The sequence below is a fragment of the Rhinoraja longicauda genome, chromosome 10 (genome assembly GCF_053455715.1).
Source record: "Rhinoraja longicauda isolate Sanriku21f chromosome 10, sRhiLon1.1, whole genome shotgun sequence".
In the NCBI taxonomy this organism is placed as follows: Eukaryota; Metazoa; Chordata; class Chondrichthyes; order Rajiformes; family Arhynchobatidae; genus Rhinoraja; species Rhinoraja longicauda.
The window spans coordinates 29579848-29603800 of record NC_135962.1 but is presented as its reverse complement, the minus strand read 5'-3'; the positions used below and the strand labels follow the sequence as shown (position 1 = coordinate 29603800).

General features: G+C 45.3%; 1 protein-coding gene across 4 annotated transcripts in view; it reads left to right on the top strand.

The window, feature by feature from the left end:
* The first annotated feature begins 9770 nt into the window (after positions 1-9770).
* snx6 (sorting nexin 6) overlaps positions 9771-23953 on the top strand; it is a 50103-nt gene continuing 35920 nt past the window's right edge. Inside the window, exons 1-5 of one of the 4 annotated variants that reach the window (XM_078406536.1) lie at positions 9771-9882; positions 10016-10066; positions 18767-18871; positions 19039-19059; positions 20333-20443. In XM_078406536.1, coding sequence (XP_078262662.1) covers positions 9877-9882; positions 10016-10066; positions 18767-18871; positions 19039-19059; positions 20333-20443 — 294 coding nt within the window. In that variant the 5' untranslated portion in view covers positions 9771-9876. Of the gene's footprint in view, positions 9883-10015; positions 10173-18766; positions 18872-19038; positions 19060-20332; positions 20444-23953 lie in introns of all 4 variants that reach the window. The other 3 variants (XM_078406537.1, XM_078406538.1, XM_078406539.1) reach the window with 3 other exon arrangements.

The following is a 23953-nucleotide window of genomic DNA, read 5'->3' as shown; positions in this document are numbered from 1 at the left end:
GTTTTGCCAGAGATTCCGTAATCGGTATGTCACCTGCAAACTGAAATATAGATGTCAGTCTATACAGTAGAAGTCAGACATCATTGCATCTGATCAACTCGCCTGCAGGCAGCACTGACCGAGGATGAAAGCTCTTGGCATCTGTTCTACTCATCAATGACTCACATATCCAATGTTTGGTGACTTCCTGAATAACCTCAATCCTTTTCTCATCATAGCAATGAACAAGACGTGCATTCAGAACCAAAATTCAAGAGAGGTTGGACAAGCTGTGAAAGTGTGACTAACATGAGGAGCCTTAATAAAAAACTGACAATGAGGCACACGGAAGCCCTTCTTTAATTGGCATTACACTTAACCTGTGGAAAGTTAAATGGGAATATCTTGCCCATCATAATATTGGGCAACATCTGTGGAGGGAATGATCAGAAGACGTTATGGGTTGGGACCCTTCCTCAGACTGATGGAGCAGGGCAGATAAAGCTGGAAAAGAGGTTAGGTTAAACCTGGCAATGATACAGGTGAAGGGAGGGGGGGTGGAAGAATTGGCAAATGGATTGAATAAATGACAAAGACTAAAGGGTTTCAGATAAGGAAAGAGAAATTAAATTTAAAGCAAGAGGGAGGGATATTTGTGGATGGAGCTGGAGGTGGGTGGGGGGAGAGGGGATATAAAAGGGAAATATTTGATTCAGTGATGGGAGATGAACGTTTCAAGGAGGGGAAAGAACCAGGGTGACGAGTGGATGGAGAAAAAAATGTGTGCGCAGACGGATGGGGGGCATGTAAAAAAGATGGGGAGAAGTATTCCTTGAAATTGGAGAATTCAATGTTCAAACCATTGGGTTGTAGACTCCCCAAGCAGAATGGGAAGGGAGTTAAAATGGATAGCAACCAGGAGCTCCAACAGGCTTTGGCAGACTGAGCATGTGTTTTATTAGTGAAATGGTTATCTGGTCTACATTTGATCTCACTCCCATTCCCATATTTTCTGTACTTGGTCTCTCCATTGGCAGTGAGGCCAAAGCAAACTAAAGGAATAACACCTCATATTCTGCTTGGGTAGCCTACAGCCCAACGGTATGAACATTGAAGTCTCCAATTTTACATAACACTTCTCTACCCCCTCCCTTCCCCTGTCCTCCCCCACTAAGCGCACACATTTTTCTCCCATCACCCTAGTCACCTTTCTCCTTTCCCCAACTCCATTCACATTTCAAGTACCAGGTTTCCCTTTTAGCCCAAGTACCAGGTTTCCCTTTTATCCCCCCTCCACCCTGTCCATACCAACCATATCCCTCCCTCTGGCTTTGCATTTCACTCCTGTTCTCTCCTTATCTGACATCCAGTTCTCCGCTTTTCACCTCCAGACTTTGTCACTTACTCCACCAATCTGCCAATCAAACCCCCTCACCTGTATCCATCTATCACTTGACAGGCTTTGTCCCACTCCCACTTCTGTTTTCTATCTTTCTCCCCCCATTCCTTCAGTGCAAAGAAGTATCCTGATCTGAAACATCATCTGTACATTCCCTTCACAGATGCTGCCTGACCCATTGAGTTCCTCCAGCACTATGTCTTTTGCTCAAGATTCCAGCATCTGCAGTGTCTTGCGTCTATCATCAAAATATTGAGGTTCCACTTCCTCAATGAAGTAAGATATTAATCAGACTGGAGCTGCCTAAGCTGCCAACTTCCACTTCCACGATAAGAACAGAAAACATTGGAAACTCTGAGCCGGTTAGGGAGCTCTGTTTTTCTTCCCAGAGATGATGCTGAGACTTTCCAACATTTTTTGAAATCCAGCATCTACAGTGTGTTGGTGTTCAATTGAATCGCACTATCTTGTTGGTTACTTTTACAAAGGCTGTTCAGCAGGTAATGACGGAGAGAGGTCATAAAATTACTTCAAGGTAACATGACTTCTGGAGCTAAATCCCTTCAACAGAACTAATTCAACAAATCCTTTATCTTTTCTTTCATATAAACATGCACCCTTTGGTTTTCCTTACCCCATTCCGTCCCATCCTTTTACCAAAACATCCCTATCATGCCTGTTTCCAGTACCTCCCAAAGACAAATATGATTAGTCGGTATTCTGTATGCGCATTTTTTAAATCATGTGTAACATTCTGAAAGCAAATGTTAACCCTGAACCATTGCCACTCATTGTCAACTCAGAGTATTGTTGGATTAAAAAAAAAGAAAATTAACCCCTGGCTATTAGGATCCAGTCGTATTTAGCAAACAATTCTATTTTAGAATTCAATCCTAAATCCTAAAAAACGCATTGCACAATTCAACTTTTTAATCTAATTTGTTTATTTTGATATATCGATAGACTTTATTTCACAGAGTGCAGGAGATTGATGAGTGATCATATAGAGGTGTATAGAATCGTGAGGTGGTATGGGAAGAAGGCAGGAATGGGGTACTGATTGAGAATGATCAGCCATGATCACATTGAATGGCCGTGCTGGCTCGAAAGGCCGAATGGCCTCCTCCTGCACCTATTGTCTATTGTCTATAGATGGTGAATAGGGGTGAATGGACAAACTTTTTCCCAGGATAGGGGAATCAAGAACCAGGTTTAAGATGAAAGGAGATAGCTAGGAATCTGGGAGGCAACTTTCTTACACAGAGGGTGGTGGGTATATGAAATGAGTTGTCAGAGGAAGTAGTTGAGGAAAATATAATAACAAAATGTAAAAGATATTTGGACAGATACTTGGATAGGAAGAGTTTAGAGGGATATGAGAGAGGACAAATGGGACTAGCTTTGATTGGGCATCCTGGTCAGCATGGACAAATTGGACCAAAGGCCCTGTTTCTATGCTGTATTGTTCCACGATTCTACAAGTAAACGTGTCCTGTTGAAGACATCTAGTGGTATATGAAGAATATTACACCAACCACAACCAAAGCTGTTATAACGTCAAAAGCTTCATCTGCTCTGAAGTTAATTAATGAGCATTGTTAAATTTTCCTTTTTTCCCCAGTAATTATCCTTCAATGATTTGCAGCAACAGCATATTTCCAGTTGGCACTTGAGGGCACTTCTCCATTCTATACCCTTTCTGAAGGAGTGGCCTGAAATTAGTCTGTGAAATGCTTACTTCTAAAATGTTCATGAAAATGACATTAAGCAATTTAGTGTACATTTCTGGGACCATTGGTATCATATTGTGTTTTTTTGGAAGACTTTCCTGAATCCTAGTGCTGCTTTTCTGGTACCCAGCTCACCTAAGTAAAATCAACCGCAGTACCATGTTCTTAATTCTTCTCCAGCAAGATTTTCAACCACACATGTCGAAATGAAGACAGCTGCTGTGTACTTCCAGAAGAATTTGTTTTACCAAATGCTGAAAGCTCCAAAGCATGGTTGTTTAAAATGCCAGTGTGTTGCCCTATAGGTACTACCAAATTAATCTCAGTAAACTGATTTAAACTAGGATCTCACTTACCACACCGCCACATGGTTACAGTGGACGCATCCTCAAAATTTGTTGGCCAGAAAAAAATCTTGCATATAATGAAGCGGTTCAATGTTCATCTACTGAGAAATGAATGAAAAACAGGAAAAAGACAAATGGCAGTGAGGTGACACCCAACACCTTATCCACCCATACTTTAAAAAGGCCACACACTGATCAATGGTTCTTGCAGCAACAATGTCAATAAAGGTTATTTTCTACAAATAGTCCTCACATACATCCGTAGCTTTCAGAATAAAATAAGTGCAAGTTCACACAGCTCTCAAGGTCAAAATCAAGGTCTTCCTCATGCTCAGAAACGTTGCCTTAGTTCCCCTCCTGGTTGTCTCAGCTGAGATATGAAATTTTCAACCATTATGGATCTTTGATTTTTTGATAACACATCTTTTGTATTCAGACCTGGTAAGAGCATTTGGTTGCTTTGTAGATTTTCCTGCAAATGTGCAGATACTGTGGGAAGGTTCTTGTGCCTTTATAGGCTCCCTCCTGGCAACTCCCTGCCACTTGTCTCACTGTGTGCTATTCTGCAGCCTGTGTATCCCTTCCTTCCCTATCAACATTCCCAGAGGCTTGAAGAGTGCTACTTGTAATGGGAAGTGACCCTTTCAGGGTTGCTTCCTGAGTTCGTAAGTATAACATCCACAGTTCTTGAAAAAAGCATGGTGTTATATAAGAGAGCTTGATTATATGGATATTAACTACTTTTATAACATTTTTAGAGTTTTTCCAAAACAATATTATGGGGCATTATTAATACTATTTTAATGCCAGGAAATGAGCATACATTTATTGGCCTGTTTTTTCTGGCATCTCATGTCATCTAAACTGAAGGTGAAACTTAATCAGCATAGTCAGTCTATCGGTTTCAACATAAGTTCAGTCTTTCATTGTTTCGGTTCAGTCATTCCAGGCTGATATTGCCGAGGCAGGAGTAAATCATTCCTCAAAAGAGCACATCAAAAATCCTCAGATGCGCAACTCTCTGCATAGACATTTCAAGAAGAAGGCTACTTCAAGATTATCGATTAAATCTTGGTGAACCTTCATTGCATTTCTCTGATCATAAATCTATCTTTCTTTGGGTAGGGAGACCAGAAATGCACAAAGTATTCCAGGTAGTCTCATTGGGACCCTGTATAATTTCAATAAGAAACTTTCATTTGATCTCAAGATGGCGGCGGTGGAAGGTGAAGGGGAAAGTTGGTGGCTGTGAAAGGTCTGCGCTCTCATCTCCCATGCCCTTGGAAAGCGCCCTTAAAATTTGTGGTTAGTTCGGGAAGCAGGACACGGCAATCTCAGCGTCGCATGGAAGAGGAGGGTCGGCTGCGGGAGGTGACAGATGGAGCAGTTGCTGTGTTCACAGGGTATAGTGTTGGTGGAGACAGCTGCTGGAGGCTACAGCAGCTGGGTGACCAAGCAATTTCAGTGCAGCCTGCAGCAGCAGAATAGTGTGGCAGTGAAAGGAACTGACAGCATAACATTGGGCCAGGCCAACCCCTACATCATCAATCCAGTGCTGCCAGAACACCAAGCCTTAAAGTGAGAAAATAAGAAATGGTATATATCCTTGAAATAAGATTGGTCTTTACAGAGACTTGAGACCTGAAAGTTGCAAGATGGCACCAGAACATTGAAATTCTTTGCATGCTGTCCCAAAAAGGGAAAATCTTCCAATCATTTCACTCTATTACTTTTGCATGATTGTACTCATGTATAATATGATTTCACTGGATAACACACAGAATAAGCTTTTCACTGTGTCTTGGTACTCTTGACAATAATAAACTAAACAAGTAAGCCCAACACACCAATTAACCAATTGCTTGCTGTAATTGCACACTATTTCTCAATGTTTCGTACGTAAGGATAATCAAAATTGCACTAAAATATCATAGACAGTAAAGATAGTTATCACGAATTTTTGTTGGATCTTGACCTGCTGGACAAGTAGGCTAAGAAATAGCTAATGGAATTTAATTCAGATATGTGAGATGTTGCATTTTGGGAAGTCAAACCAGGGCAGGTCTTTCACAGTGGTGGCCCAGGGGTAGAGTTGCTACCTTACAGAGTTAGAGACCCAGATTCGATCCTGGCTACGGGTACTGTCTCTATGGAGCCCTCCCTGTGACTGTATGGGTTTTCTTTGGGTGCTCTGATTTCCTCCCACACTCCAAAGTACAGATTTATAGGTTAATTTATTTCTGTAAATTGTCCCTAGTGCGTAGGATAGTGTTGATGTATGGGGGGATCACTGGTTGGCGTGGATTCGGTGGGCTGAACGGCCTGTTTCCACACTGTATCTCTAAAGTTTAAATCTAAACCAGAGGACATAGGTTTAAGGTGAGGAAGGAAAAATTTAATAGGAACATGGGGCGACTTTTTCATTCAGGGGGTGGAGGGTAAACAGAACAAGCTGCCAGAGGAGGTACAAGGAGACACAAGGAAATTCAGATGCTGGTTTACAAAAAAAGACACAAAGTGTTGGAGTAACTCAATAGATCAGGCAACATCTCTGGAGAACATTTTTTTCCAAAAAAACCCCGCCGAAAGCCCATAGATAGACTGTGATCCTTCCCCCACAGAGCCTTAGCATTGGCTGCACAAAGCTTGATCGTGTCCCTCAGCACATACTCCTGGAGTCCGGAATGGGCCAGTAGGCAACATTTCCTGATGGACATCTCGCTCTGCTGGGACATCAAGTTTTGGGCAGACCAAAGAGCATCTTTCACTGAGTTGATGACCTTCCAGCAACGTTTGATGTCTGTCTTCGAATCTGTCCCTGGAATTGGGGGAAGGGAGAAACAGGTGCAAATCCAGGTGTAGCACAGGGAAGAGAGGGGGAAAAAAGGTTGGGGGGATGGGGAGAAGGGGCGGTTGATTGTAGCTTACAACCCAACAGTATGAACATTGAATTCTCCAATTTTAGGTAACCAACCAACAAACAACTCCCCCCCCCCCTCCCCCCACCAAACGTTCCCCTCCCCCTCCCCTTTTTTGTTTGTCGAACACTTAGGCTGCATCTGCCAAGACCTGCTGGATCTCCCGGTTGCTAACTGTTTTAACTCCTCTTCCCATACACACCTTTCTGTCCCGGGCCTCCTCCGTTGCCAGAGTGAGGGCAGACACAAACTAGAGGTACAAGCCATCATATTCTGCCTGGGTAGCTTACAACCCAACAATATGAACATATAATTCTCCAACTTAAGGTAACTGCATAACCCTTCCCCTCTCCCTTCTTCCTCCACCCCCCCCCTTTCTTCTTACTCCATCCCTTCTTCTTTCCCCATCTTCCCTTGTGCACCACCTGGACTTGCACCTATTCCCCCTCCCTGTCCCATTTCACATTGCTTCCCCTAAGTTCACAATTTCCAACTCTACAATCCTTTTGTCTTTTCATCTCTGTCCAACCACCTGGCTATCAAAAAAACTCCTTACCTGTATCAACCTATTACCTGCCAGGCTCTGCCTTGACCCTCGAAGAAGGTCTGAAGAAGGGTCTCGACCCGAAACGTCACCCATTCCTTCTCTCCCGAGATGCTGCCTGACCTGCTGAGTTACTCCAGCATTTTGTGAATAAATCAATCTGCCTTGACCCTCCTCTCTTCCAGCTCTTCCCCCACCTATCAGTCTGGACGGTTCTGACTCCAAACATCACCTATCTATGTTCTCCAAAGATGCTGCCTGATGAGCTGAGTTACTCCAAGACTTTGATCAGGATCGGTCAAAGTCAGCATGGATTTATGAAGGGGAAATCATGCTTGACTAATCCTGGATTTTTTTTGAGGATGTAACAAGTAGAATGGATAAGGGAGAGCCAGTGGATGTGGTGTATCTGGACTTTCAAAAAGCCTTTGACAAGGTCCCACACAAGAGATTAGTGTGCAAAATTAGAGCACGTGGTGTTGGGGGTAGGGTATTGCATGGATAGAGAACTGGTTGGCAGACAGGAAGCAAGAAGTAGGAATTAACAGGCCCTTTTCAGAATGGCAGGCAGTGACTAGTGGGGTGCCGCACGGCTCGGTGCTGGAACCCCAGTTATTTACAATATATATTAACGATTTAGATGAGGGAATTAAATGTGATATCTCCACGTTTGCAGATGACACAAAGGTGGGTGGCAGTGTGAGCTGCGATGAGGATGCTATGAGGCTGCAGGGTGACTTGGATCGGTTGGGTGAGTGGGCAGAGGCATGGCAGGTGCAGTATAATGTGGATAAATGTGAGGTTATCCACTTTGGTGGCAAGAACATGAAGGCACATTATTATCTGAATAGTGTCAGATTACGAAATCTGGGTATGATTGTACATAAGACCTGGGTGTGCTTTTACATAAGTCACTGAAAGTAAGCATACAGGTAGAGCAGGCAGTGATGAAAGCTGATGGCATGTTGCCCTACTTTATACGTCTCGACCCGAAACGTCACCCATTCCTTCTCTCCAGAGATGCTGTCTGTCCCGCTGAGTTACTCCAGCCTTTTGTGTCTATCTTCGGTTTAAACCAGCATCTGCAGTTCCTTTTTACACATAAAGTTCTTATAGGATTGGACAGGCTAGATGCAGGAAAAATGTTCTCAATGTTGGGGTAGTCCAGAACTTGGGATCACAGTTTAAGAATAAGGGATAGGTCATCTAGGTGTGAGATGAGGAAAAACATCTTCACCCAGAGTTGTGAATCTGTGGAATTTTCTGCCACAGAAGGCAGTGGAGGCCAATTCACTGGATGTTTTCAAGAGAGAGTTAGATTTAGCTCTTCGGGCTAAAGGAATTAAGGGAACACAAAATGCTGGAGTAACTCAGCGGGACAGGCAGCATCTCTGGAGAGAAGGAATGGGTGACATTTCAGGTCAAGACCCTTCTTCAGACTGAATGTCACCCATTCCTTCTCTCCAGAGATGCTGCCTGTCCCGCTGAGTTACTCAAGCATTTTGTGTCTATCGATTTAAACCAGCATCTGCAGTTCTTTCCTACACAAGGAATTAAGGGATATGGGGAAAAAGCAGGAATGGGGTACTGATTTTAGATGATGAGCCATGATCATATTGAATGGCGGTGCTGGCTCAAAGGGCCAAATGACCTACTCCTGCACCTATTTTATATGTTTCTATGTTTTGTAAACCAGCTTCTGCAGTTCCTTGTTTCTACATTTCAATTGGCAATCAACGCCTGTACCCACCTGTCACTTTGTTCTGCCTCCAGCTCTCTCCACACAATTTGTTTAAACTCCCGACCTTTAACGTCGATTATTCATGCCCACCAGAGATAGTCACTGGCCCGCTGAGTTATTCCAGCACGTTGTGTCTTTTTTTAAAAACCAAAGGTGGTTAAGGTAGGTACTATAAATAACATTTGGAAGACACTTGGACAAGTACGGGAAAGGTTTAGAGGAGTTTGGGTCAAACGCGGACACGTGGGACGAGTTCAGAAGGGACATCGCGGTCGGCAGGGACGAGTTGGTCCAAAGGACAGTGTGTGTTAGAGGGAGTGTGTGAACCAGGGTGTGTGAGTGAGGGGGGTGGCAAACATGAGCTGGTGAATCATAATGCCGAATCAGGGGATTATCAAAGATCTTTAGAATATCACCCACCATTAACTTTTTAAATATCCCCTCACCCGAATATGCCCTCATCTGTTTAGTTTCAAGCCAGAGCGATTGAAAATAGACACAAAAAGCTGGAGTAACTCAGCGGGACAGGCAGCATCTCTGGAGAAGGCAACATCACGAAGTTCTGCAACACGGGTGCAGTGAAGCGAGGCGGGGTCTGTGTGCCTGTGCACCTTCATGGCTGGGGCGCGTGCACCCTATTATGGAGGCGCGTGTGCACAAGGCGCGTGCACACAAGGCTCGCGCACCCTATGAAGGGGACGCGTGCACACAAGTCTTGTGCACCCAATGATGGGGGCGCGTGCACACAAGGCTCGTGCACCCTATGATGGGGCGCGTGCACACAAGGCTCGTGCACCGTATGATGGGGGCGTGTGCACACAAGGCTCGTGCACCCTATGATGGGGCGCGTGCACACAAGGCTCGTGCACACAAGGCTCATGCACCCTATGATGGGGCGCGTGCACACAAGGCTCGTGCACCCTATGATGGGGCGCGTGCACACAAGGCTCGCGCACCCTATGATGGGGCGCGTACACACAAGGCTCGTGCACCCTATGATGGGGCGCGTGCACACAAGGCTCGCGCACCCTATGATGGGGCGCGTACACACAAGGCTCGTGCACCCTATGATGGGGCGCGTGCACACAAGGCTCGTGCACCCTATGATGGGGCGCGTGCACACAAGGCGCGTGCACACAAGGCTCGTGCTCCCTCGGACGCGCCCAGGAGCCACATCCTCCTCCCTCTTTGTTGCGTCACGGGCTTTCCTGCGCAGCCATGATGGTGGGTGTCATGAATTTTTGTCCCATTTACGGTTTCCTACACTTGGTTTTCACTTTTGTTCTGATCCGCCGCCGCTACCATCTCGGCCGCAGACGTCGGTGTTAATTTGACATTTTGTATTTCATTCATTTAGCAGGAAGATTTGGACGATGGCCCCGATTTTCTTTCAGAAGAAGACAGAGGAGTAAGTTTATGCCGCTCTCGGTCCTGGCTCCCCGGACCTGGGCCCTCGATCGGGCCTTAAAGGGGAATAAATCACCTTCACCCCGTCGTAGCTGCCACCTCGATAGGTGAACATGCCCCACTGCAATTGCGCCTGTGCACTAATTATTTCCTATGTAAACAAGATTACATGTTATGCACGTTTCTTTTTATTTTGTTTTGATATTAATTGGCGCCTCATGATACATTTCATGTTATTTGTTAGAATTACTTCTGAATTAATATAGCTATCAAATCTTGAAGAAATTTGTTTGTGATAAATTATTGTTGAAAGAAATTAATGTCAGTTCTGCAAACTGCTTGAACAGGAATCTAGAAAGTTAACAAAGAAACATAGAAAATAGTTATCTGTAGGCTGCACTATTTTCCTTGCCTTTAGAACATTTTTTATTTTGGGAGGAGAAAACTGAGTTAAACATAGAAACATAAAAACATAGAAAAATAGGTGCAGGAGTAGGCCATTCAGCCCTTTGAGCCATTCAATATGACCATGGCTGATCATCTAAAATCAGTACCCAGTTCCTGTTTTTCCCCCATATCCCTTGATTCCTTTAGCCCGAAGAGCTAAATCTAACTCTTGAAAACGTCCAGTGAATTGGCCTCCACTGCCTTCTGTGGCAGAGAATTGCACAGATTCACAACTCTGGGTGAAAAAGTATTTTCTCATCACAGTTCTAAATAGCCTACCCCTTATTCTTAAACTGTGACCCCTGGTTCTGGACTCTCCCAACATCGGGAACATTTTTCCTGCATCTAGTCTGTCCAATCCTTTAAGAATTTTATATGTTTCTATAAGATCCCCTCTCATCTTTCTAAATTCCAGTGAATACAAGCCCAGTCGACCCATTCTTTCATCATATGTCAGTCCCGCCATCCCGGGAATTAACCTGGTGAACCTATGGTGCACTCCCTCAATAGCAATAATGTCCTTTCTCAAATTAGGAGATCACAATACTCCAGGTGCGGCCTCACTAGGGCTGTGTACAATTACAGTAGGACCTCCTTGCTCCTAAACTCAAATCCTCCTGCAATGAAGGCCAACATGCCATTAGCTTTCTTCACTGCCTGCTGTATCTACATGCTTACTTTCAGTGACTGATATCAAGCACACCCAGGCCTCGTTGCACCTCCTCTTTTCCTAATCTGAATCATTCAGATAATAATCTGCCTTCCTGTTCTTGCCACCAAAGTGGATAACCTCACATTTATCCACATAAAACTGCATCTGCCCACTCACCCAAACTATCCGTCACCCTGCAGCCTCATAGCATCCTCCACGCAACTGCCACCCTGCTTTGTGTCATCTGCAAACTTGGAGATGTTAAAATTTAATTTCCTCGTCTAAATCGGGGGTTCAGGGGCCCAACTCTGGCATTGTACAGAACTTCAACTAGTTTCAAACTGACTCAGATGTAACCATCAAAGGATAAACTGAAAACAATATCTGCACATCCAGTGTCAGCTGTGGCTCAGTTGGTAAGATTTTCACTTCTGCATCAGAAAGTTGTGTGCTCTAGCTTCCTATTAAAAAGGTGAAAAAATCTGTGAATGATGCTTTTTAGATGAGATGTTAAGATGTGTTTATAATCATCCTTTCGATTAAAATATCTCATAATGTTATTCCAAATCTGTGCTGGGTGGGTGGGTTATTACTTGTGACTATTATTTACCCCTTGAGTAATGCTAAAAACATAATCTAGTTGTTGACATATTGCCTTTTGTGTAAGTTTACAGTATGTAAACTAACTGCTGTGTTTTTCAATTAACAAAAAATCAATAACACTTAATTGGCTGCAAAATGTTTTCGGATGATCTGGCAATAAATATGTTTGGAAGTTTTGGCACACTTCTGATTAAATAGCAAAACATGACTGTTTCTTGAATTTGCCCAACGTGAATAGATGGTGCAGTATGCAAAATCAGGTGACATTTAGAATTTTTGAGTTGGATTGGCCATTTGGTCTTGCTTCTTCTTGCGTTTGAGGCAGCAGAAGTTATGAAGCTGCTTCTGCTTCTGCTGTCTCTTGTCGTTCGCCTGACTGAGGTCAGTTGACAGGGCTCACCACGGGGAGGTCGACAACATGAGCTCCTGGTCTTGCTGATGACATTGTTACTAAATATCAATACAAAAAACATGCTAGTGTTTCCTAGGTGGTCAAAACATACTGGCAAGAATGTGTCAAGTGACAATAAGATTTGTGATTGTTTTCTGAATGATTATACCAGTCCAGAGCAAGACAGCCCCCCTCAAATCCTCCAATGGGGAAGTAATCACAGACAAATGCCAACAGGTGGAACACTACTCCGACCTATACTCGAGAGAGAGAGAGAACACTGTGTCCCCCTCAGCCCTTGACCCCATCGAGTGCTTGCCGACCATGAATGAGTTAGATGGAATGCCGACGGTAGAAGAGCTCAGCAAGGCCATTGACAGCCTGGCCTCAGGCAAGGCCCCAGGCAGCGACAGGATTCCCCCTAACCTGATCAAGCATTGCAAGACTACCCTACTGCTTCCTTTGCATGAAGTCCTATGCTAGTGCTGGCAAGAAGCTGTACCGCAGGACATGAGGGATGCCACGATCATTACCCTCTACAAGAGCAAAGGCGAGAGAAGCGACTACAACAACTACAGAGGCATCTCCCTCCTCAACATCGTCGGCAAGGTCTTTGCTCGGGTCATCTTGATCCGCCTGCAGAAGCTGGCAGAACGTGTCTACCCAGAGTCACAGTGGGGTTTCCGAGCTGGAAGGTCAACAGTAGACATGGTCTTCTCTCTTCGCCAGCTCCAGGAGAAGTGCAGAGAACAGCGGATGCCTCTGTATGTTGCTTTCATTGACCTCACCAAGGCTTTCGACTTCGTCAGCACAGAGGGCCTATTCAAGGCTCTCCCAAAGATCGGCTGCCCACCAAAACTGCAGAGCATGATAGAATCCTTCAAATTTCAACACGAAGGGGACAGAGACGTTCAATGGCAGCTTCTCGGAGGCCTTCGACATCCGCAGTGGCGTCAAACAAGGCTGCGTCCTCGCTCCCACACTCTGGGATTTTCTTCACTCTGCTCCTAAAACATGCCTTTGGCACCGCAACAGAGGGGATCTACCTGCGTACTAGATCAGATGGCAGGCTCTTCAACCTCACCCACCTCAGAGCCAAGACAAAAGTACGTGAAGCTCTCATCAGAGACGTGGGAAGAGAAACTGATGAACGCAGCGGCAGACAAGTGGGCACGCAGAAAGGAGCGCAGCAACTTCAACAGACCAGAGACCACACACAAATGTGACCTTTGCGACAGAGACTGTCACTCTCTCGTTGGTTTCTTCAGCCACAAACGACGCTGCTCTCGCCGAGGTTTGGAGCAAGCAGCCAACTAGAATGCATCACCCATGGTCAGCCATGACCGAGGAGGGCCAAAGAACAAATCTGGCTCGCGCTGAAATTTAATAGAGTTCCTCAGTACTTTTTCAGCCTAAAGAATTCTGAAGTCAAAACCAGAAGTCAAATATGATATTGAAAATAATGTAAAAACATAACAGCAAATGTTAATGAACATAATCCATTGTTCAGCTATAACCAGTGTATATTTGATAGACACAAATTGCTGGAGTAACTCAGCAGGACAGGCAGCATCTCTGGAGAGAAGGAATGGGTGACGTTTCATGTCGAGATTCTTCTTCAGACTAGTCGGGGAAAAGGGATATCGCCAGTGACGTACAGAGATATAGAATAAATAGCTGCGCGTGGACCCTTTGGGCCCGAATCTCTCCTGCGGGCCCGGCAACCCTACGTCCAAACCTCTCCTGCGGGTCCCCAACCCTCCTCCAACTAACGACGCTCACCCACTCCATCCTCCCTCAACCCCCCTTAAAACTCCCCTGGGGCCGGGGGCGGGCAAGGGGGGAGAGGAAAGGAGAGAGGGAGCCAGCCACTGAGGCCCCGGGTGACACTTGCGGCGGCCAGCAGCAGGAGAGCTCTCGTCACTCCCCCCTCATTGACCGCCACTCCTGTCACTCAGGCGTGTCCTGCCCCCCTCCGAGCGACAAACCTCCCCCAACTGCGCACGTGTGTATCCGGCGGCCATCTTATGTAAATTCTCTCCTCCCCCAGAGCCACTCTTACTCTCCCCCACCCCCCCTTTCCCCACCACCCCCGTTGTCGCCCTCCCCAGTCCCACTCTCCCTCCTACCCCCACTCTCTCCTCCTCCCACCCTCCCCGTCCCCCCCACTCTGACTCTCCCGGAGCGGCGGACTGCTGGAGACGGGCAGTGCGGTGGAGGCTGTGGCCTAGCCAAGCTGCGATTACTGGCGGCGGTTGAGGGGGGGGGGGGAGAAGCGAGGGGAGAGAGAAGCGAGGATGGAGGGGAGCCCCTGATTGCGGGCGGGCGGCTCCGCTAACGGCGTCCATCTTGTGTGTGCGAGTGAGGAGAGAGGCCGTGCGTGCGTGGTGACCGCCATAAGCACAGCAGCGCTTGGAAAAAGGTCTTTAGAAATGAAATTGTTGAAGTTTAAAACATCTGTGATTTAAAAAATATAAGAGCGGTTGAAATGAAATTGTTATATGCACTGGCGGCGAGAGTGGTGATTAAGGTGGTGCAACAATTGTGGCACTACGGTTGACCGTTTTTTGCCGAAATCACAGATACATAGATACGGATATATATATATATATATATATATATATATATATATATATATATATATATATATATATATATACAAGATCTGTGTTTTAGTGGTGTTTGTGTATATATATATATATATATATACTAGACCGTGGACCCGTTGAGCCCATTCCTCGTAGAGGGGGGACAGGGAAGGGGAGAGGGTGTGACTGAGTGAGCCCTGGACCCAAACTCCCCACTTAATCCCCCTTATCTCCTCCCCTCCTCCCCCCCACTGACCCACTCCATCCACCCTACCCACCCCCACTTGCCCCTCCCCTGCCCCCACTCCCCCCAGCCCTGCCTCCACCCCCATTTCCCCACCCCCACTCTCCCCTTGTCCCCACCCCCACTCTCCCCTGACATGGATAGAGAACTGTTTGGCAGACAGGAAGCAAGGAGTAGGAATTAACAGGTCCTTTTAAGAGTGGCAGGCAGTGACTAGTGGTGTGCCACAAGGCTCAGTGCTGGGACCCCAGTTATTTACAATTCATTTTAACGATTTAGACAAGGGAATTAAATGTGATATCTCCAAGTTTGCGGATGACACAAAGCTGGGTGGCAGTGTGAGAGCTGCGAGGTGGATGCTATGAGGCTACAGGGTGACTTGGGTGACTAGCAAGGCACCTCCTGCCAGGCCACTTGTTCGTTACGCTTGGACACTTAGATACGCTAGAGGCAGAAAACATGTTCCCGATGTTGGGGGATTCCAGAACCAGTGGTTACAGTTTAAGAATAAGGGGTAGGCCATTTAGAACTGTGATGAGGAAAAAACTTTTTCATCCAGAGAGTTGCAAATCAGTGGAATTCTCTGTCACAGAAGGCAGTGGAGGCTAATTCACTGGATGTTTTCAAGAGAGAGATTTAGCTCTTAGGGCTCACGGAATCAAGGAATATGGGGAAAAAAGCAGGAACGGGGTACTCATTTTAAATGATCAGCCATGATCATATTGAGTGGCGGTGCTGGCTCAAAGGGCCGAATGGCCTACTCCTGCACCTATTTTTCTATGTTCTATGTTGTGACCACCTTCTTTGACTGCACTTTCTTTGTAACTAATGCTATAACACTATGTTCTGTACTCTGGTATTGTTCTCTTTGCATTACCGGTTGTTCTTGTGCAATGGCTTGATTGCACTCATGTATACAAATGTTCCTCGACTTACGGTAGGGTTACGTACCGATAAACCCATCGTAAATCGAAAATATTGTAAGTTGAAAATGCATTTAATGCACCTAACCTACCAAACATCAGAGCCACTTAACCTATTCAAAGACCTGCAGGTTTGTAGGTTAATTGACTGGGTAAATGTAAAAAGTAAAAATTGTCCCTGGTGTGTGTAGGATAGTGTTAATGTGCGGGGATCGCTGAGCGGCGAGGACTTGGTGGGCCGAAAGGGCCTGTTTCCGCGCTGTAGAATCTAAATCTAAAAAAAAATCTAAAATCTATCGAACATCATAGCCACCTAACCTACTGAACATCATAGCCTAACTTAAACGTGCTCGGAAACTTAGATTAGCCTACCGTTGGGCAAAATCCAAAAAATGCTGGCAACACCATACACTGTAGAGTATCTGGCAACGCTGTACACTGTTTACACTCGTGATCGTGCGGCTGACTGGGAACTGCGGCTCGCTACCATTGCCTAGCATCACAAGAGAGTATCATACTGCATATTGCTAGCCCGGGAAAAGATCAAAATTCAAAATTTGAAGTACAGTTTCTACTGAATGTGTATCGCTTTTGCATCATCGTAAAGTCAAAATATCGTAAGTCGAAGCATCGTAAGTCAAGGTGCATCTGTATTGTGATTTGACTGAATGGCATGCAAACAATTTTAGAATATAGAAGCCATTTGTTTGTAGATTTTTCAAAGTAATAAAGGAGCATTGACTTTAACTATATGTTTGCAGTTGATATTAGATTTTGTTGCAATTTTCATATAACATCTCACTCACTCTTCAAGCATGTGGAGAATGAGACCTGAGAAGCCCATGTCAGTGCCCAAGTACAAAGTCTGATTCTGTGCCTCATTCACTGTTTTCATTCTTCACCATCCCTTAATATATGTCATTGTGGTTCCAGCAGCTACCTAATTTTCCTCTGAAAAGATGGACACTGTCAATAAAATTTGAAGTAGTCTAATTTGATCCTTTTTGTGATTAGTAAAATTTGTATTGCTTTATTATTGTTAACAGTAGATGGAAATGACCCCAATACTAACTGATGATTAGATTAATTGTTTTGAAGATCTTTATTGGTCATTCTTCAATGATAAACTAAAACAAAATAAATTGCTGGAAATATGCAGCATCCCGCATTCAGTGAAAGACAACGGTTAACATTTCAGTTTGATGATCAGTTTCATAAGAATGTTCTGGTGAAAGATCGTTGAACTAGAGCTGGGGCCTCCAAACTTTTCAGCATGAGGGCCACATTACATATTTGGCACATTTTTGCAGACCGTAGAAAAAAATAAAGAAGTGTGAGTTTTATAAATTTAATGAACTCAAAAAAGTTTAGACTAGGTTACGTTCGATTAGATTAGGAAAGGTTAAACTAGGTTAGGTTAGATTAGGTTAGTTTACATTAGGTTTATATGGCAACAAATAAATAATATTCAATTTTTAAAAAGAGCTTGAAATATTGGAATATATATATACCATAGGTATACAATTATTTATAAAACAGAAAAAATACAGCGACCACCACTGGGGGGGGGAGAGAGTTAGGTAGAGGGAGCAGCGGGTGAGAGCGGGAGCGCGGGGAGGGTGTTGGTGTCAAAGGGTCCGGTGAAGGAGCGCCGCCACTTGCGGGGGCTGCTCCCTCCCTCCCTCTCTCTCTCTCCCTCTCTTTCCTCTCTCCCAGAGCCAGCGAGATCTGCACCGCTCCTTCACTCACTTCCCCGGCCCCATCTCCCTCTAACGCAGCAAAATAAGAACAAATACAAGTGTAGTTGTTGTTCAGAAACCACGCATCCCCGGGGTGAGCGGCGGCAGCGAGGAGGGAACTTTCACTTGTGTTTGTTCGTATTTCGCAGCGTTCAAGGGAGACGGGGCCAGGGACAAGAGTGGAGGAGCGGCGCAGATCTCGCTGGCGCTGGGAGAGAGAGAGAGGGAGAGAGAAAGGGAGGGAGAGAGAGAGAGAGGGAGGGAGTGAGAGAGAGAGAGGGAGGGAGCAGCACCCGCCGACACCCTCCCCTGCCCCGCGTTCCCATCTCACCCTCTACCCCGACTCCCCCCCTCCCCTCTCTCCCCAGGTTGAGCGTCGGCGTCGGGAAGGGAAGTTTCCTTGGGCTTGTTGTTTGCGAGGGGGAGCTGCGATCTCTCGCCTTGTCCCGGCTCTGGGCCAGTGGCGATCCACTCTCTGGTGAACCTTCGCCGGCAGCTTCTGCCTCCAGTCCCCGCCGCCTGCCGCGGGCCGGATAAAATCTCGTGGCGGGCCAGAGTTTGGAGACCGCTGAACTAGAGCATTAACTGTCTCCACTGATTGCTGCCTGACCTGAGTATTTGCAGCATTTTGTGCTTTAGTTTACTTTTTGCAGTTTTTTGCATTTCAACCTCAAACTTGAATCAAATGATAAAATTCCAACTTTGCATAACACTTAATTATATTACCTCATATTTGATAGTTTCTGAGTAAATGTGTTCTGCATTTTGTGTTCCTTTTGTATCTTGCTGAATCCAAACCATGTATACCACTGTCCACTTGTTATCGTCCAAGTTCCCGCTTTTGACTTTTTAATGCCTCGGTTTTAAAAAAATCAACTTGCCTTTTCATTATAGTTGTCTTGACATTTTTTGTGACATTTTAATTTATCTCTTGCCAAACTCTCTTAAGGTTCCTTATGCCATTTTGAAATTCTACCATTTAAGATTTGTGCTTTCCCCATTTTTACTCCCAAAATGTATGAATTCATATTTTTCTCTCACTTTATTTTTATTGAAAAATGTCCATTTCTTTGTACATTTTGAGACTTAGTTTTAATTTTTTTTCCCATTTCAGCCTAGACCAATCGATGTGGATCTTCAAACAGATGCCACTCTTCTGGTTGACATTTCTGATGCTCTTAGTGAAAGAGATAAAGTTAAATTTACAGTTCACACAAAGGTAAAGAGATTAACATTTAACATGAAAAATGAGCACTTTAACTGACCTGTTTTTTCTAAAATTGTACCATATGCAATTGGTTTCATGGTTTTCTACCAAGTTTTAATGTTTACCTTCAGCAATGGATTCCTCCAAAATCTCTCAGTACTTGCATTTTGTGCCTGTAGGTACAGCTACAGATTTCATGGGTGAGTGACTTGCTGTGTACAAACCACTTTTGAAGCGAGGCCACTTAAATTTGGATATGTAATCATGATATGCTATGTTGCATCCTTATTAAAAGTTTTCAAATATTCTTAATTTTATAGTTTATGTGCACTCTTGGGTTAAGAATTCTTGTTTGGTATGAAAGATAACACAAATGTCAAATCTTTGTTTAAATCAAATTAGTTACACTTTGTATGTTATCAGCAACAGAAAATCAATCCACTTTAAAATTCATTATCTTCAACTTTAAAATGATAATTTAAGTTAGTTACCCCTTTGATCTGCAAAATACAGTTTAATCTTTAACTAAACCAAAATTCAACTCTGTCCTTGTCTTGCTATATTTTCCCCTTTATGTCCTGTGAATTGATTTCAACATTGTTGCATGCATTTTCAAATTCCTTATATAGTCTTACCTAATCACCAGGCACAACTTTTTCTCTTAAGTTGAAACATTGTGGATACAAGGCCAATTCCCGGGACTGGAGCTCAAAAAAATTAGGTTGATGCTTCAATGCATTTTGAAGGGTAAAGAGCAACTTTAAAGGTGCTGCTTTTGGGATTAAACTTAAACATTCTCTAATGTGGACATAAGATTCCAGGGCACTAGAAGTGCCGGAGAGTTATCCACGGTACTGAGCCAATCAATCAAAATCATGTGTGTGCACATTATCTGATACATATGCACTTGTTATCTGATCATCACAAAATTGCTGTTTGTGGAAACTTGCTCTCTTCAAATTTTTCAGGTTTCCTACAATGCAACAGTGATTATGTTTCAAGACTACTCCATTTGTTGCAGAATGTTTTGATTTCCAGGATGTTGTGATTTGTCAAAAGGGTTTTATGAATGCCAAATTTTCTTTAAAAAAAAATCTGGTTTATATAATCTATTTGACATAATCCTATGCAAGATTGCTCCCAATCTCCTCCATCTATCCATTGAAAAGTTAACAATTCCATTCATCCTCTAATTCCTTGCTCCCCCAACCCCTGTTTTAAGAAAATGCCGAAAGCATCTCTTTTCAAATGTTTTAGTCCCATTCCTGACTTACTGTCCTTTATCACCAATGTTAAATATTTTTGAAATAAAATGTTTGTCATATTAAAATTCTTGACAATTATGTGCTTCAACTTTTTTGCTGAGAGTGAAGGATTTCTTTCAAGGTTTATTGCACCTACCATAGTATCTTTTTTCTCTTAAAAACTGTACAAGGATAAATAGTGACTTGCTGTGTGCTTATATCCATGCAGAGTACCCTCCCTAATTTCAAACAAGATGAATTTTCTGTAGTTCGTCAGCATGAAGAATTTGTCTGGCTACATGATGCTTTTGTTGAGAATGAAGAGTATGCTGGCTATGTGGTAAGTGTTTTCGAAATTAAATAGATAATTAATACAAAACAATATTCTTTACCTTATTGACTTTTAATGTTTGAACTGAACCAAGTTTAAAGTTGATATAGATACACTTACCACTATCCCGCAGAATACTAATTCATCATGGGGCTCTTGAGTCTGAACACTCATAGATAGAACATAGAACAATATAGCACAGGAGAAGCCCTTTGGCACACAATGTCTGTGCCGAACGATGCCAAGTTAGATTAATCTCTGTCTTCTTGTGATCCATTCCCTGCATATCCATTATAATATCTGCTTCCATCACCTCCTTTGGCCGCATGTTTCAGGCAACCACCACTCTGATCTGATTAGAGATGGACTATGGTGGTATGGGTGTGCCCTGGCAACAATTGAGTTGTCAAAGGAAATCTCTGCTGGGAGAGCTGTGCAACCACACAGAGGAGGAGACGGTGGCTTCTGTTGTATCCATTGGAGGTAATTTTTGAATCTGCCAATACATGGAGCAGACTGTTGATCTTGTGGTCCCCAGCAATATCTGCACACACTGTTTGATTTATTCACAAAATGCTGGAGTAACTCAGCAGGTCAGGCAGCATCTCGGGAGAGAAGGAATGGGTGACATTTCGGGTCGAGACCCTTCTTCAGACTGATGTCAGGGGGGGCGGGACAAAGGAAGGATATAGGTGGAGACAGGAAGATAGAGGGAGATCTGGGAAGGAGGAGGGGAAGGGAGGGACAGAGGAGCTATCTGAAGTTGGAGAAGTCGACGTTCATACCACCGGGCTGCAAACTGCCCAGGCGAAATATGAGGTGCTGCTCCTCCAATTTCCGGTGGGCCTCACTATGGCACTGGAGGAGGCCCATGACAGAAAGGTCAGACTGGGAATGGGAGGGGGAGTTAAAGTGCTCGGCCACCGGGAGATCAGTTTTGTTAATGCGGTCCAAGCGCAGGTGTTCAGCGAAGTGATCGCCGAGCCTGCGCTTGGTTTCGCCGATATAAATAAGTTGACATCTAGAGCAGCAGATGCAATAGATGAGGTTGGAGGAGGTGCAGGTGAACCTTTGTCTCACCTGGAAAGACTGTTTGGGTCCTTGGATGGAGTTGAGGGGGGAGGTAAAGGGACAGGTGTTGCATCTCGTGCGGTTGCAGAGGAAAGTGCCCGGGGTTGGGGTGGTTTGGGTAGGAAAGGACGAGTGGACCAGGGAGTTACGGAGGGAACGGTCTCTGCGGAACGCAGAGAGGGGAGGGGATGGGAAGATATGGCCAGTGGTGGGGTCCTGTTGTAGGTGAAGGAAATGTTGGTGGATGATATGTTGGATCTGCTGGCTGGTGGGGTGGAAGGTGAGAACGAGGGGGATTCTGTCCTTGTTGCGAGTGGGGGGAGGGGGAGCAAGAGAGGAGCTGCGGGATGTAGAAGAGACCCTAGTGAGAGCCTCATCTATAATGGGGGAGGGGAAGCCCCGTTTTCTGAAGAACGAGGACATCTCGGAAGCCCTAGTGTGAAACACCTCATCCCGGGCGCAGATGCGGCGTAGACGGAGGAATTGGGAGTAGGGGATAGACTTTTTGCAGGGGACCGGGTGGGAAGAAGTGTAGTCCAGATAGCTGTGCGAGTCGGTGGGTTTGTAGTAAATGTCCGTCACTAGTTTGTCTCCTGTGATGGAGATGGTGAGGTCCAGAAACGGGAGGGAGATATCAGAGATAGTCCAGGTATATTTAAGGGCAGGATGGAAATTGGAGGTGAAGTGTATGAAGTCAGTGAGTTCTGCATGGGTGCAAGAGGTGGCACCAATGCAGTCGTCGATGTAGCGGAGGTAGAGTTCGGGGATGGGGCCAGTGTACGTCTGGAACAGGGATTGTTCGACGTACCCGACAAAGAGGCAGGCGTAGCTAGGGCCCATGCGAGTGCCCATAGCTACGCCTCTGGTTTGGAGGAAGTAGGAGGAGTCAAAGGAGAAGTTGTTGAGGATAAGAACCAGCTCTGCTAGGCGGAGGAGAGTGTTGGTCGATGGGGATTGGATGGTTCTACGGTCGAGGAAGAAACGGAGGGCTTCGAGACCATCCTTGTGGGGGATGGAAGTGTAGAGTGACTGGACATCCATGGTGAAGATGAGGGAGTGGGGGCCTGGGAACCGGAAGTTATCCAGGAGATGGAGAGTGTGTGAGGTGTCTTGGACGTAGGTGGGGAGGGATTTAACCAGGGGGGATAGGATGGAGTCGAGGTAGGTAGAGATAAGTTCGGTGGGGCATGAGCAGGCAGAGACAATGGGTCTGCCGGGACAGTTGTGTTTGTGGATTTTGGGTAGGAGGTAGAATCGGGCCGTGCGGGGCTGGGGAACTATGAGATTGGAGGCACTGGGGGGTAGATCACCGGAGATGATGAGGTCAGTGATGGTGCTGCTGATAAAGGTCTGGTGTTTATCGGTGGGGTCATGGTCCAGGGATAGGTAGGAAGAGGTGTCTGATAGTTGTCGTCTGGCCTCGGTCCGGTAGAGGTCAGCACGCCAGACTACCACAGCCCCTCCCTTGTCAGCGGGTTTAATGAATAGTGAGGCCCGCCGGAAATTGGAGGAGCAGCACCTCATATTTCGCCTGGGCAGTTTGCAGCCCGGTGGTATGGACGTCGACTTCTCCAACTTCAGATAGCTCCTCTGTCCCTCCCTTCCCCTCCTCCTTCCCAGATCTCCCTCTATCTTCCTGTCTCCACCTATATCCTTCCTTTGTCCCGCCCCCCTGACATCAGTCTGAAGAAGGGTCTCGACCCGAAACGTCACCCATTCCTTCTCTCCCGAGATGCTGCCTGACCTGCTGAGTTACTCCAGCATTTTGTGAATAAATCGATCTGCACTCACTGTGCCAGATAGGGTGCATCCTGCTAAATAGCATTAACCAGCAGTACTGATTGCACTGGCCTTTCCAATAATGGTGCTCTAAAGCACATTGCCTTGGTGGCTCACTCTCCAATCCATATGGCATTGAGATCACTATCCATTTCACACCGCCAGAGACCACGTTCGACCCAGACCTTGGGCATTGTCTGTGTGGAGTCTGCATGTTCTCCATGTACTGCGTAGATTTCCTCCAGGTTCTCTGATTTCCTTCAATATCCCAAACAGGTGTGGGCTTACAGGTTAATTGGCAGCTGTAAATTGCCTGGTGTATATGGAGTGGATGAGAAAGTGGTATAACACAGAACTAGTGTGGGCAATTGATTGATTTTTGTGAGTCGAAGGGCCTGTTTCCACGCTGTAGCTTTCAGTCAATTTATTTAATTGCTGTGGGAGTTCCGGTGGAAGGCTGAGCTCTCAACAGTCCCTGGCATGGCAGTAAAGAGGGAAGAGACCGTTGCCAGGTTGCTGAAACTAGTAATGTTATCAGTAACGCACTGCTATTTATATCATGACTCCTTTTAGTGTTTTTTTTCCTATTAATGCAAGGTACCAGAGTAATTTAGAGTTTAGCGATATAGCATGGAAGCAGGCCCTTCCGTCCACCGTCCACACCGACCA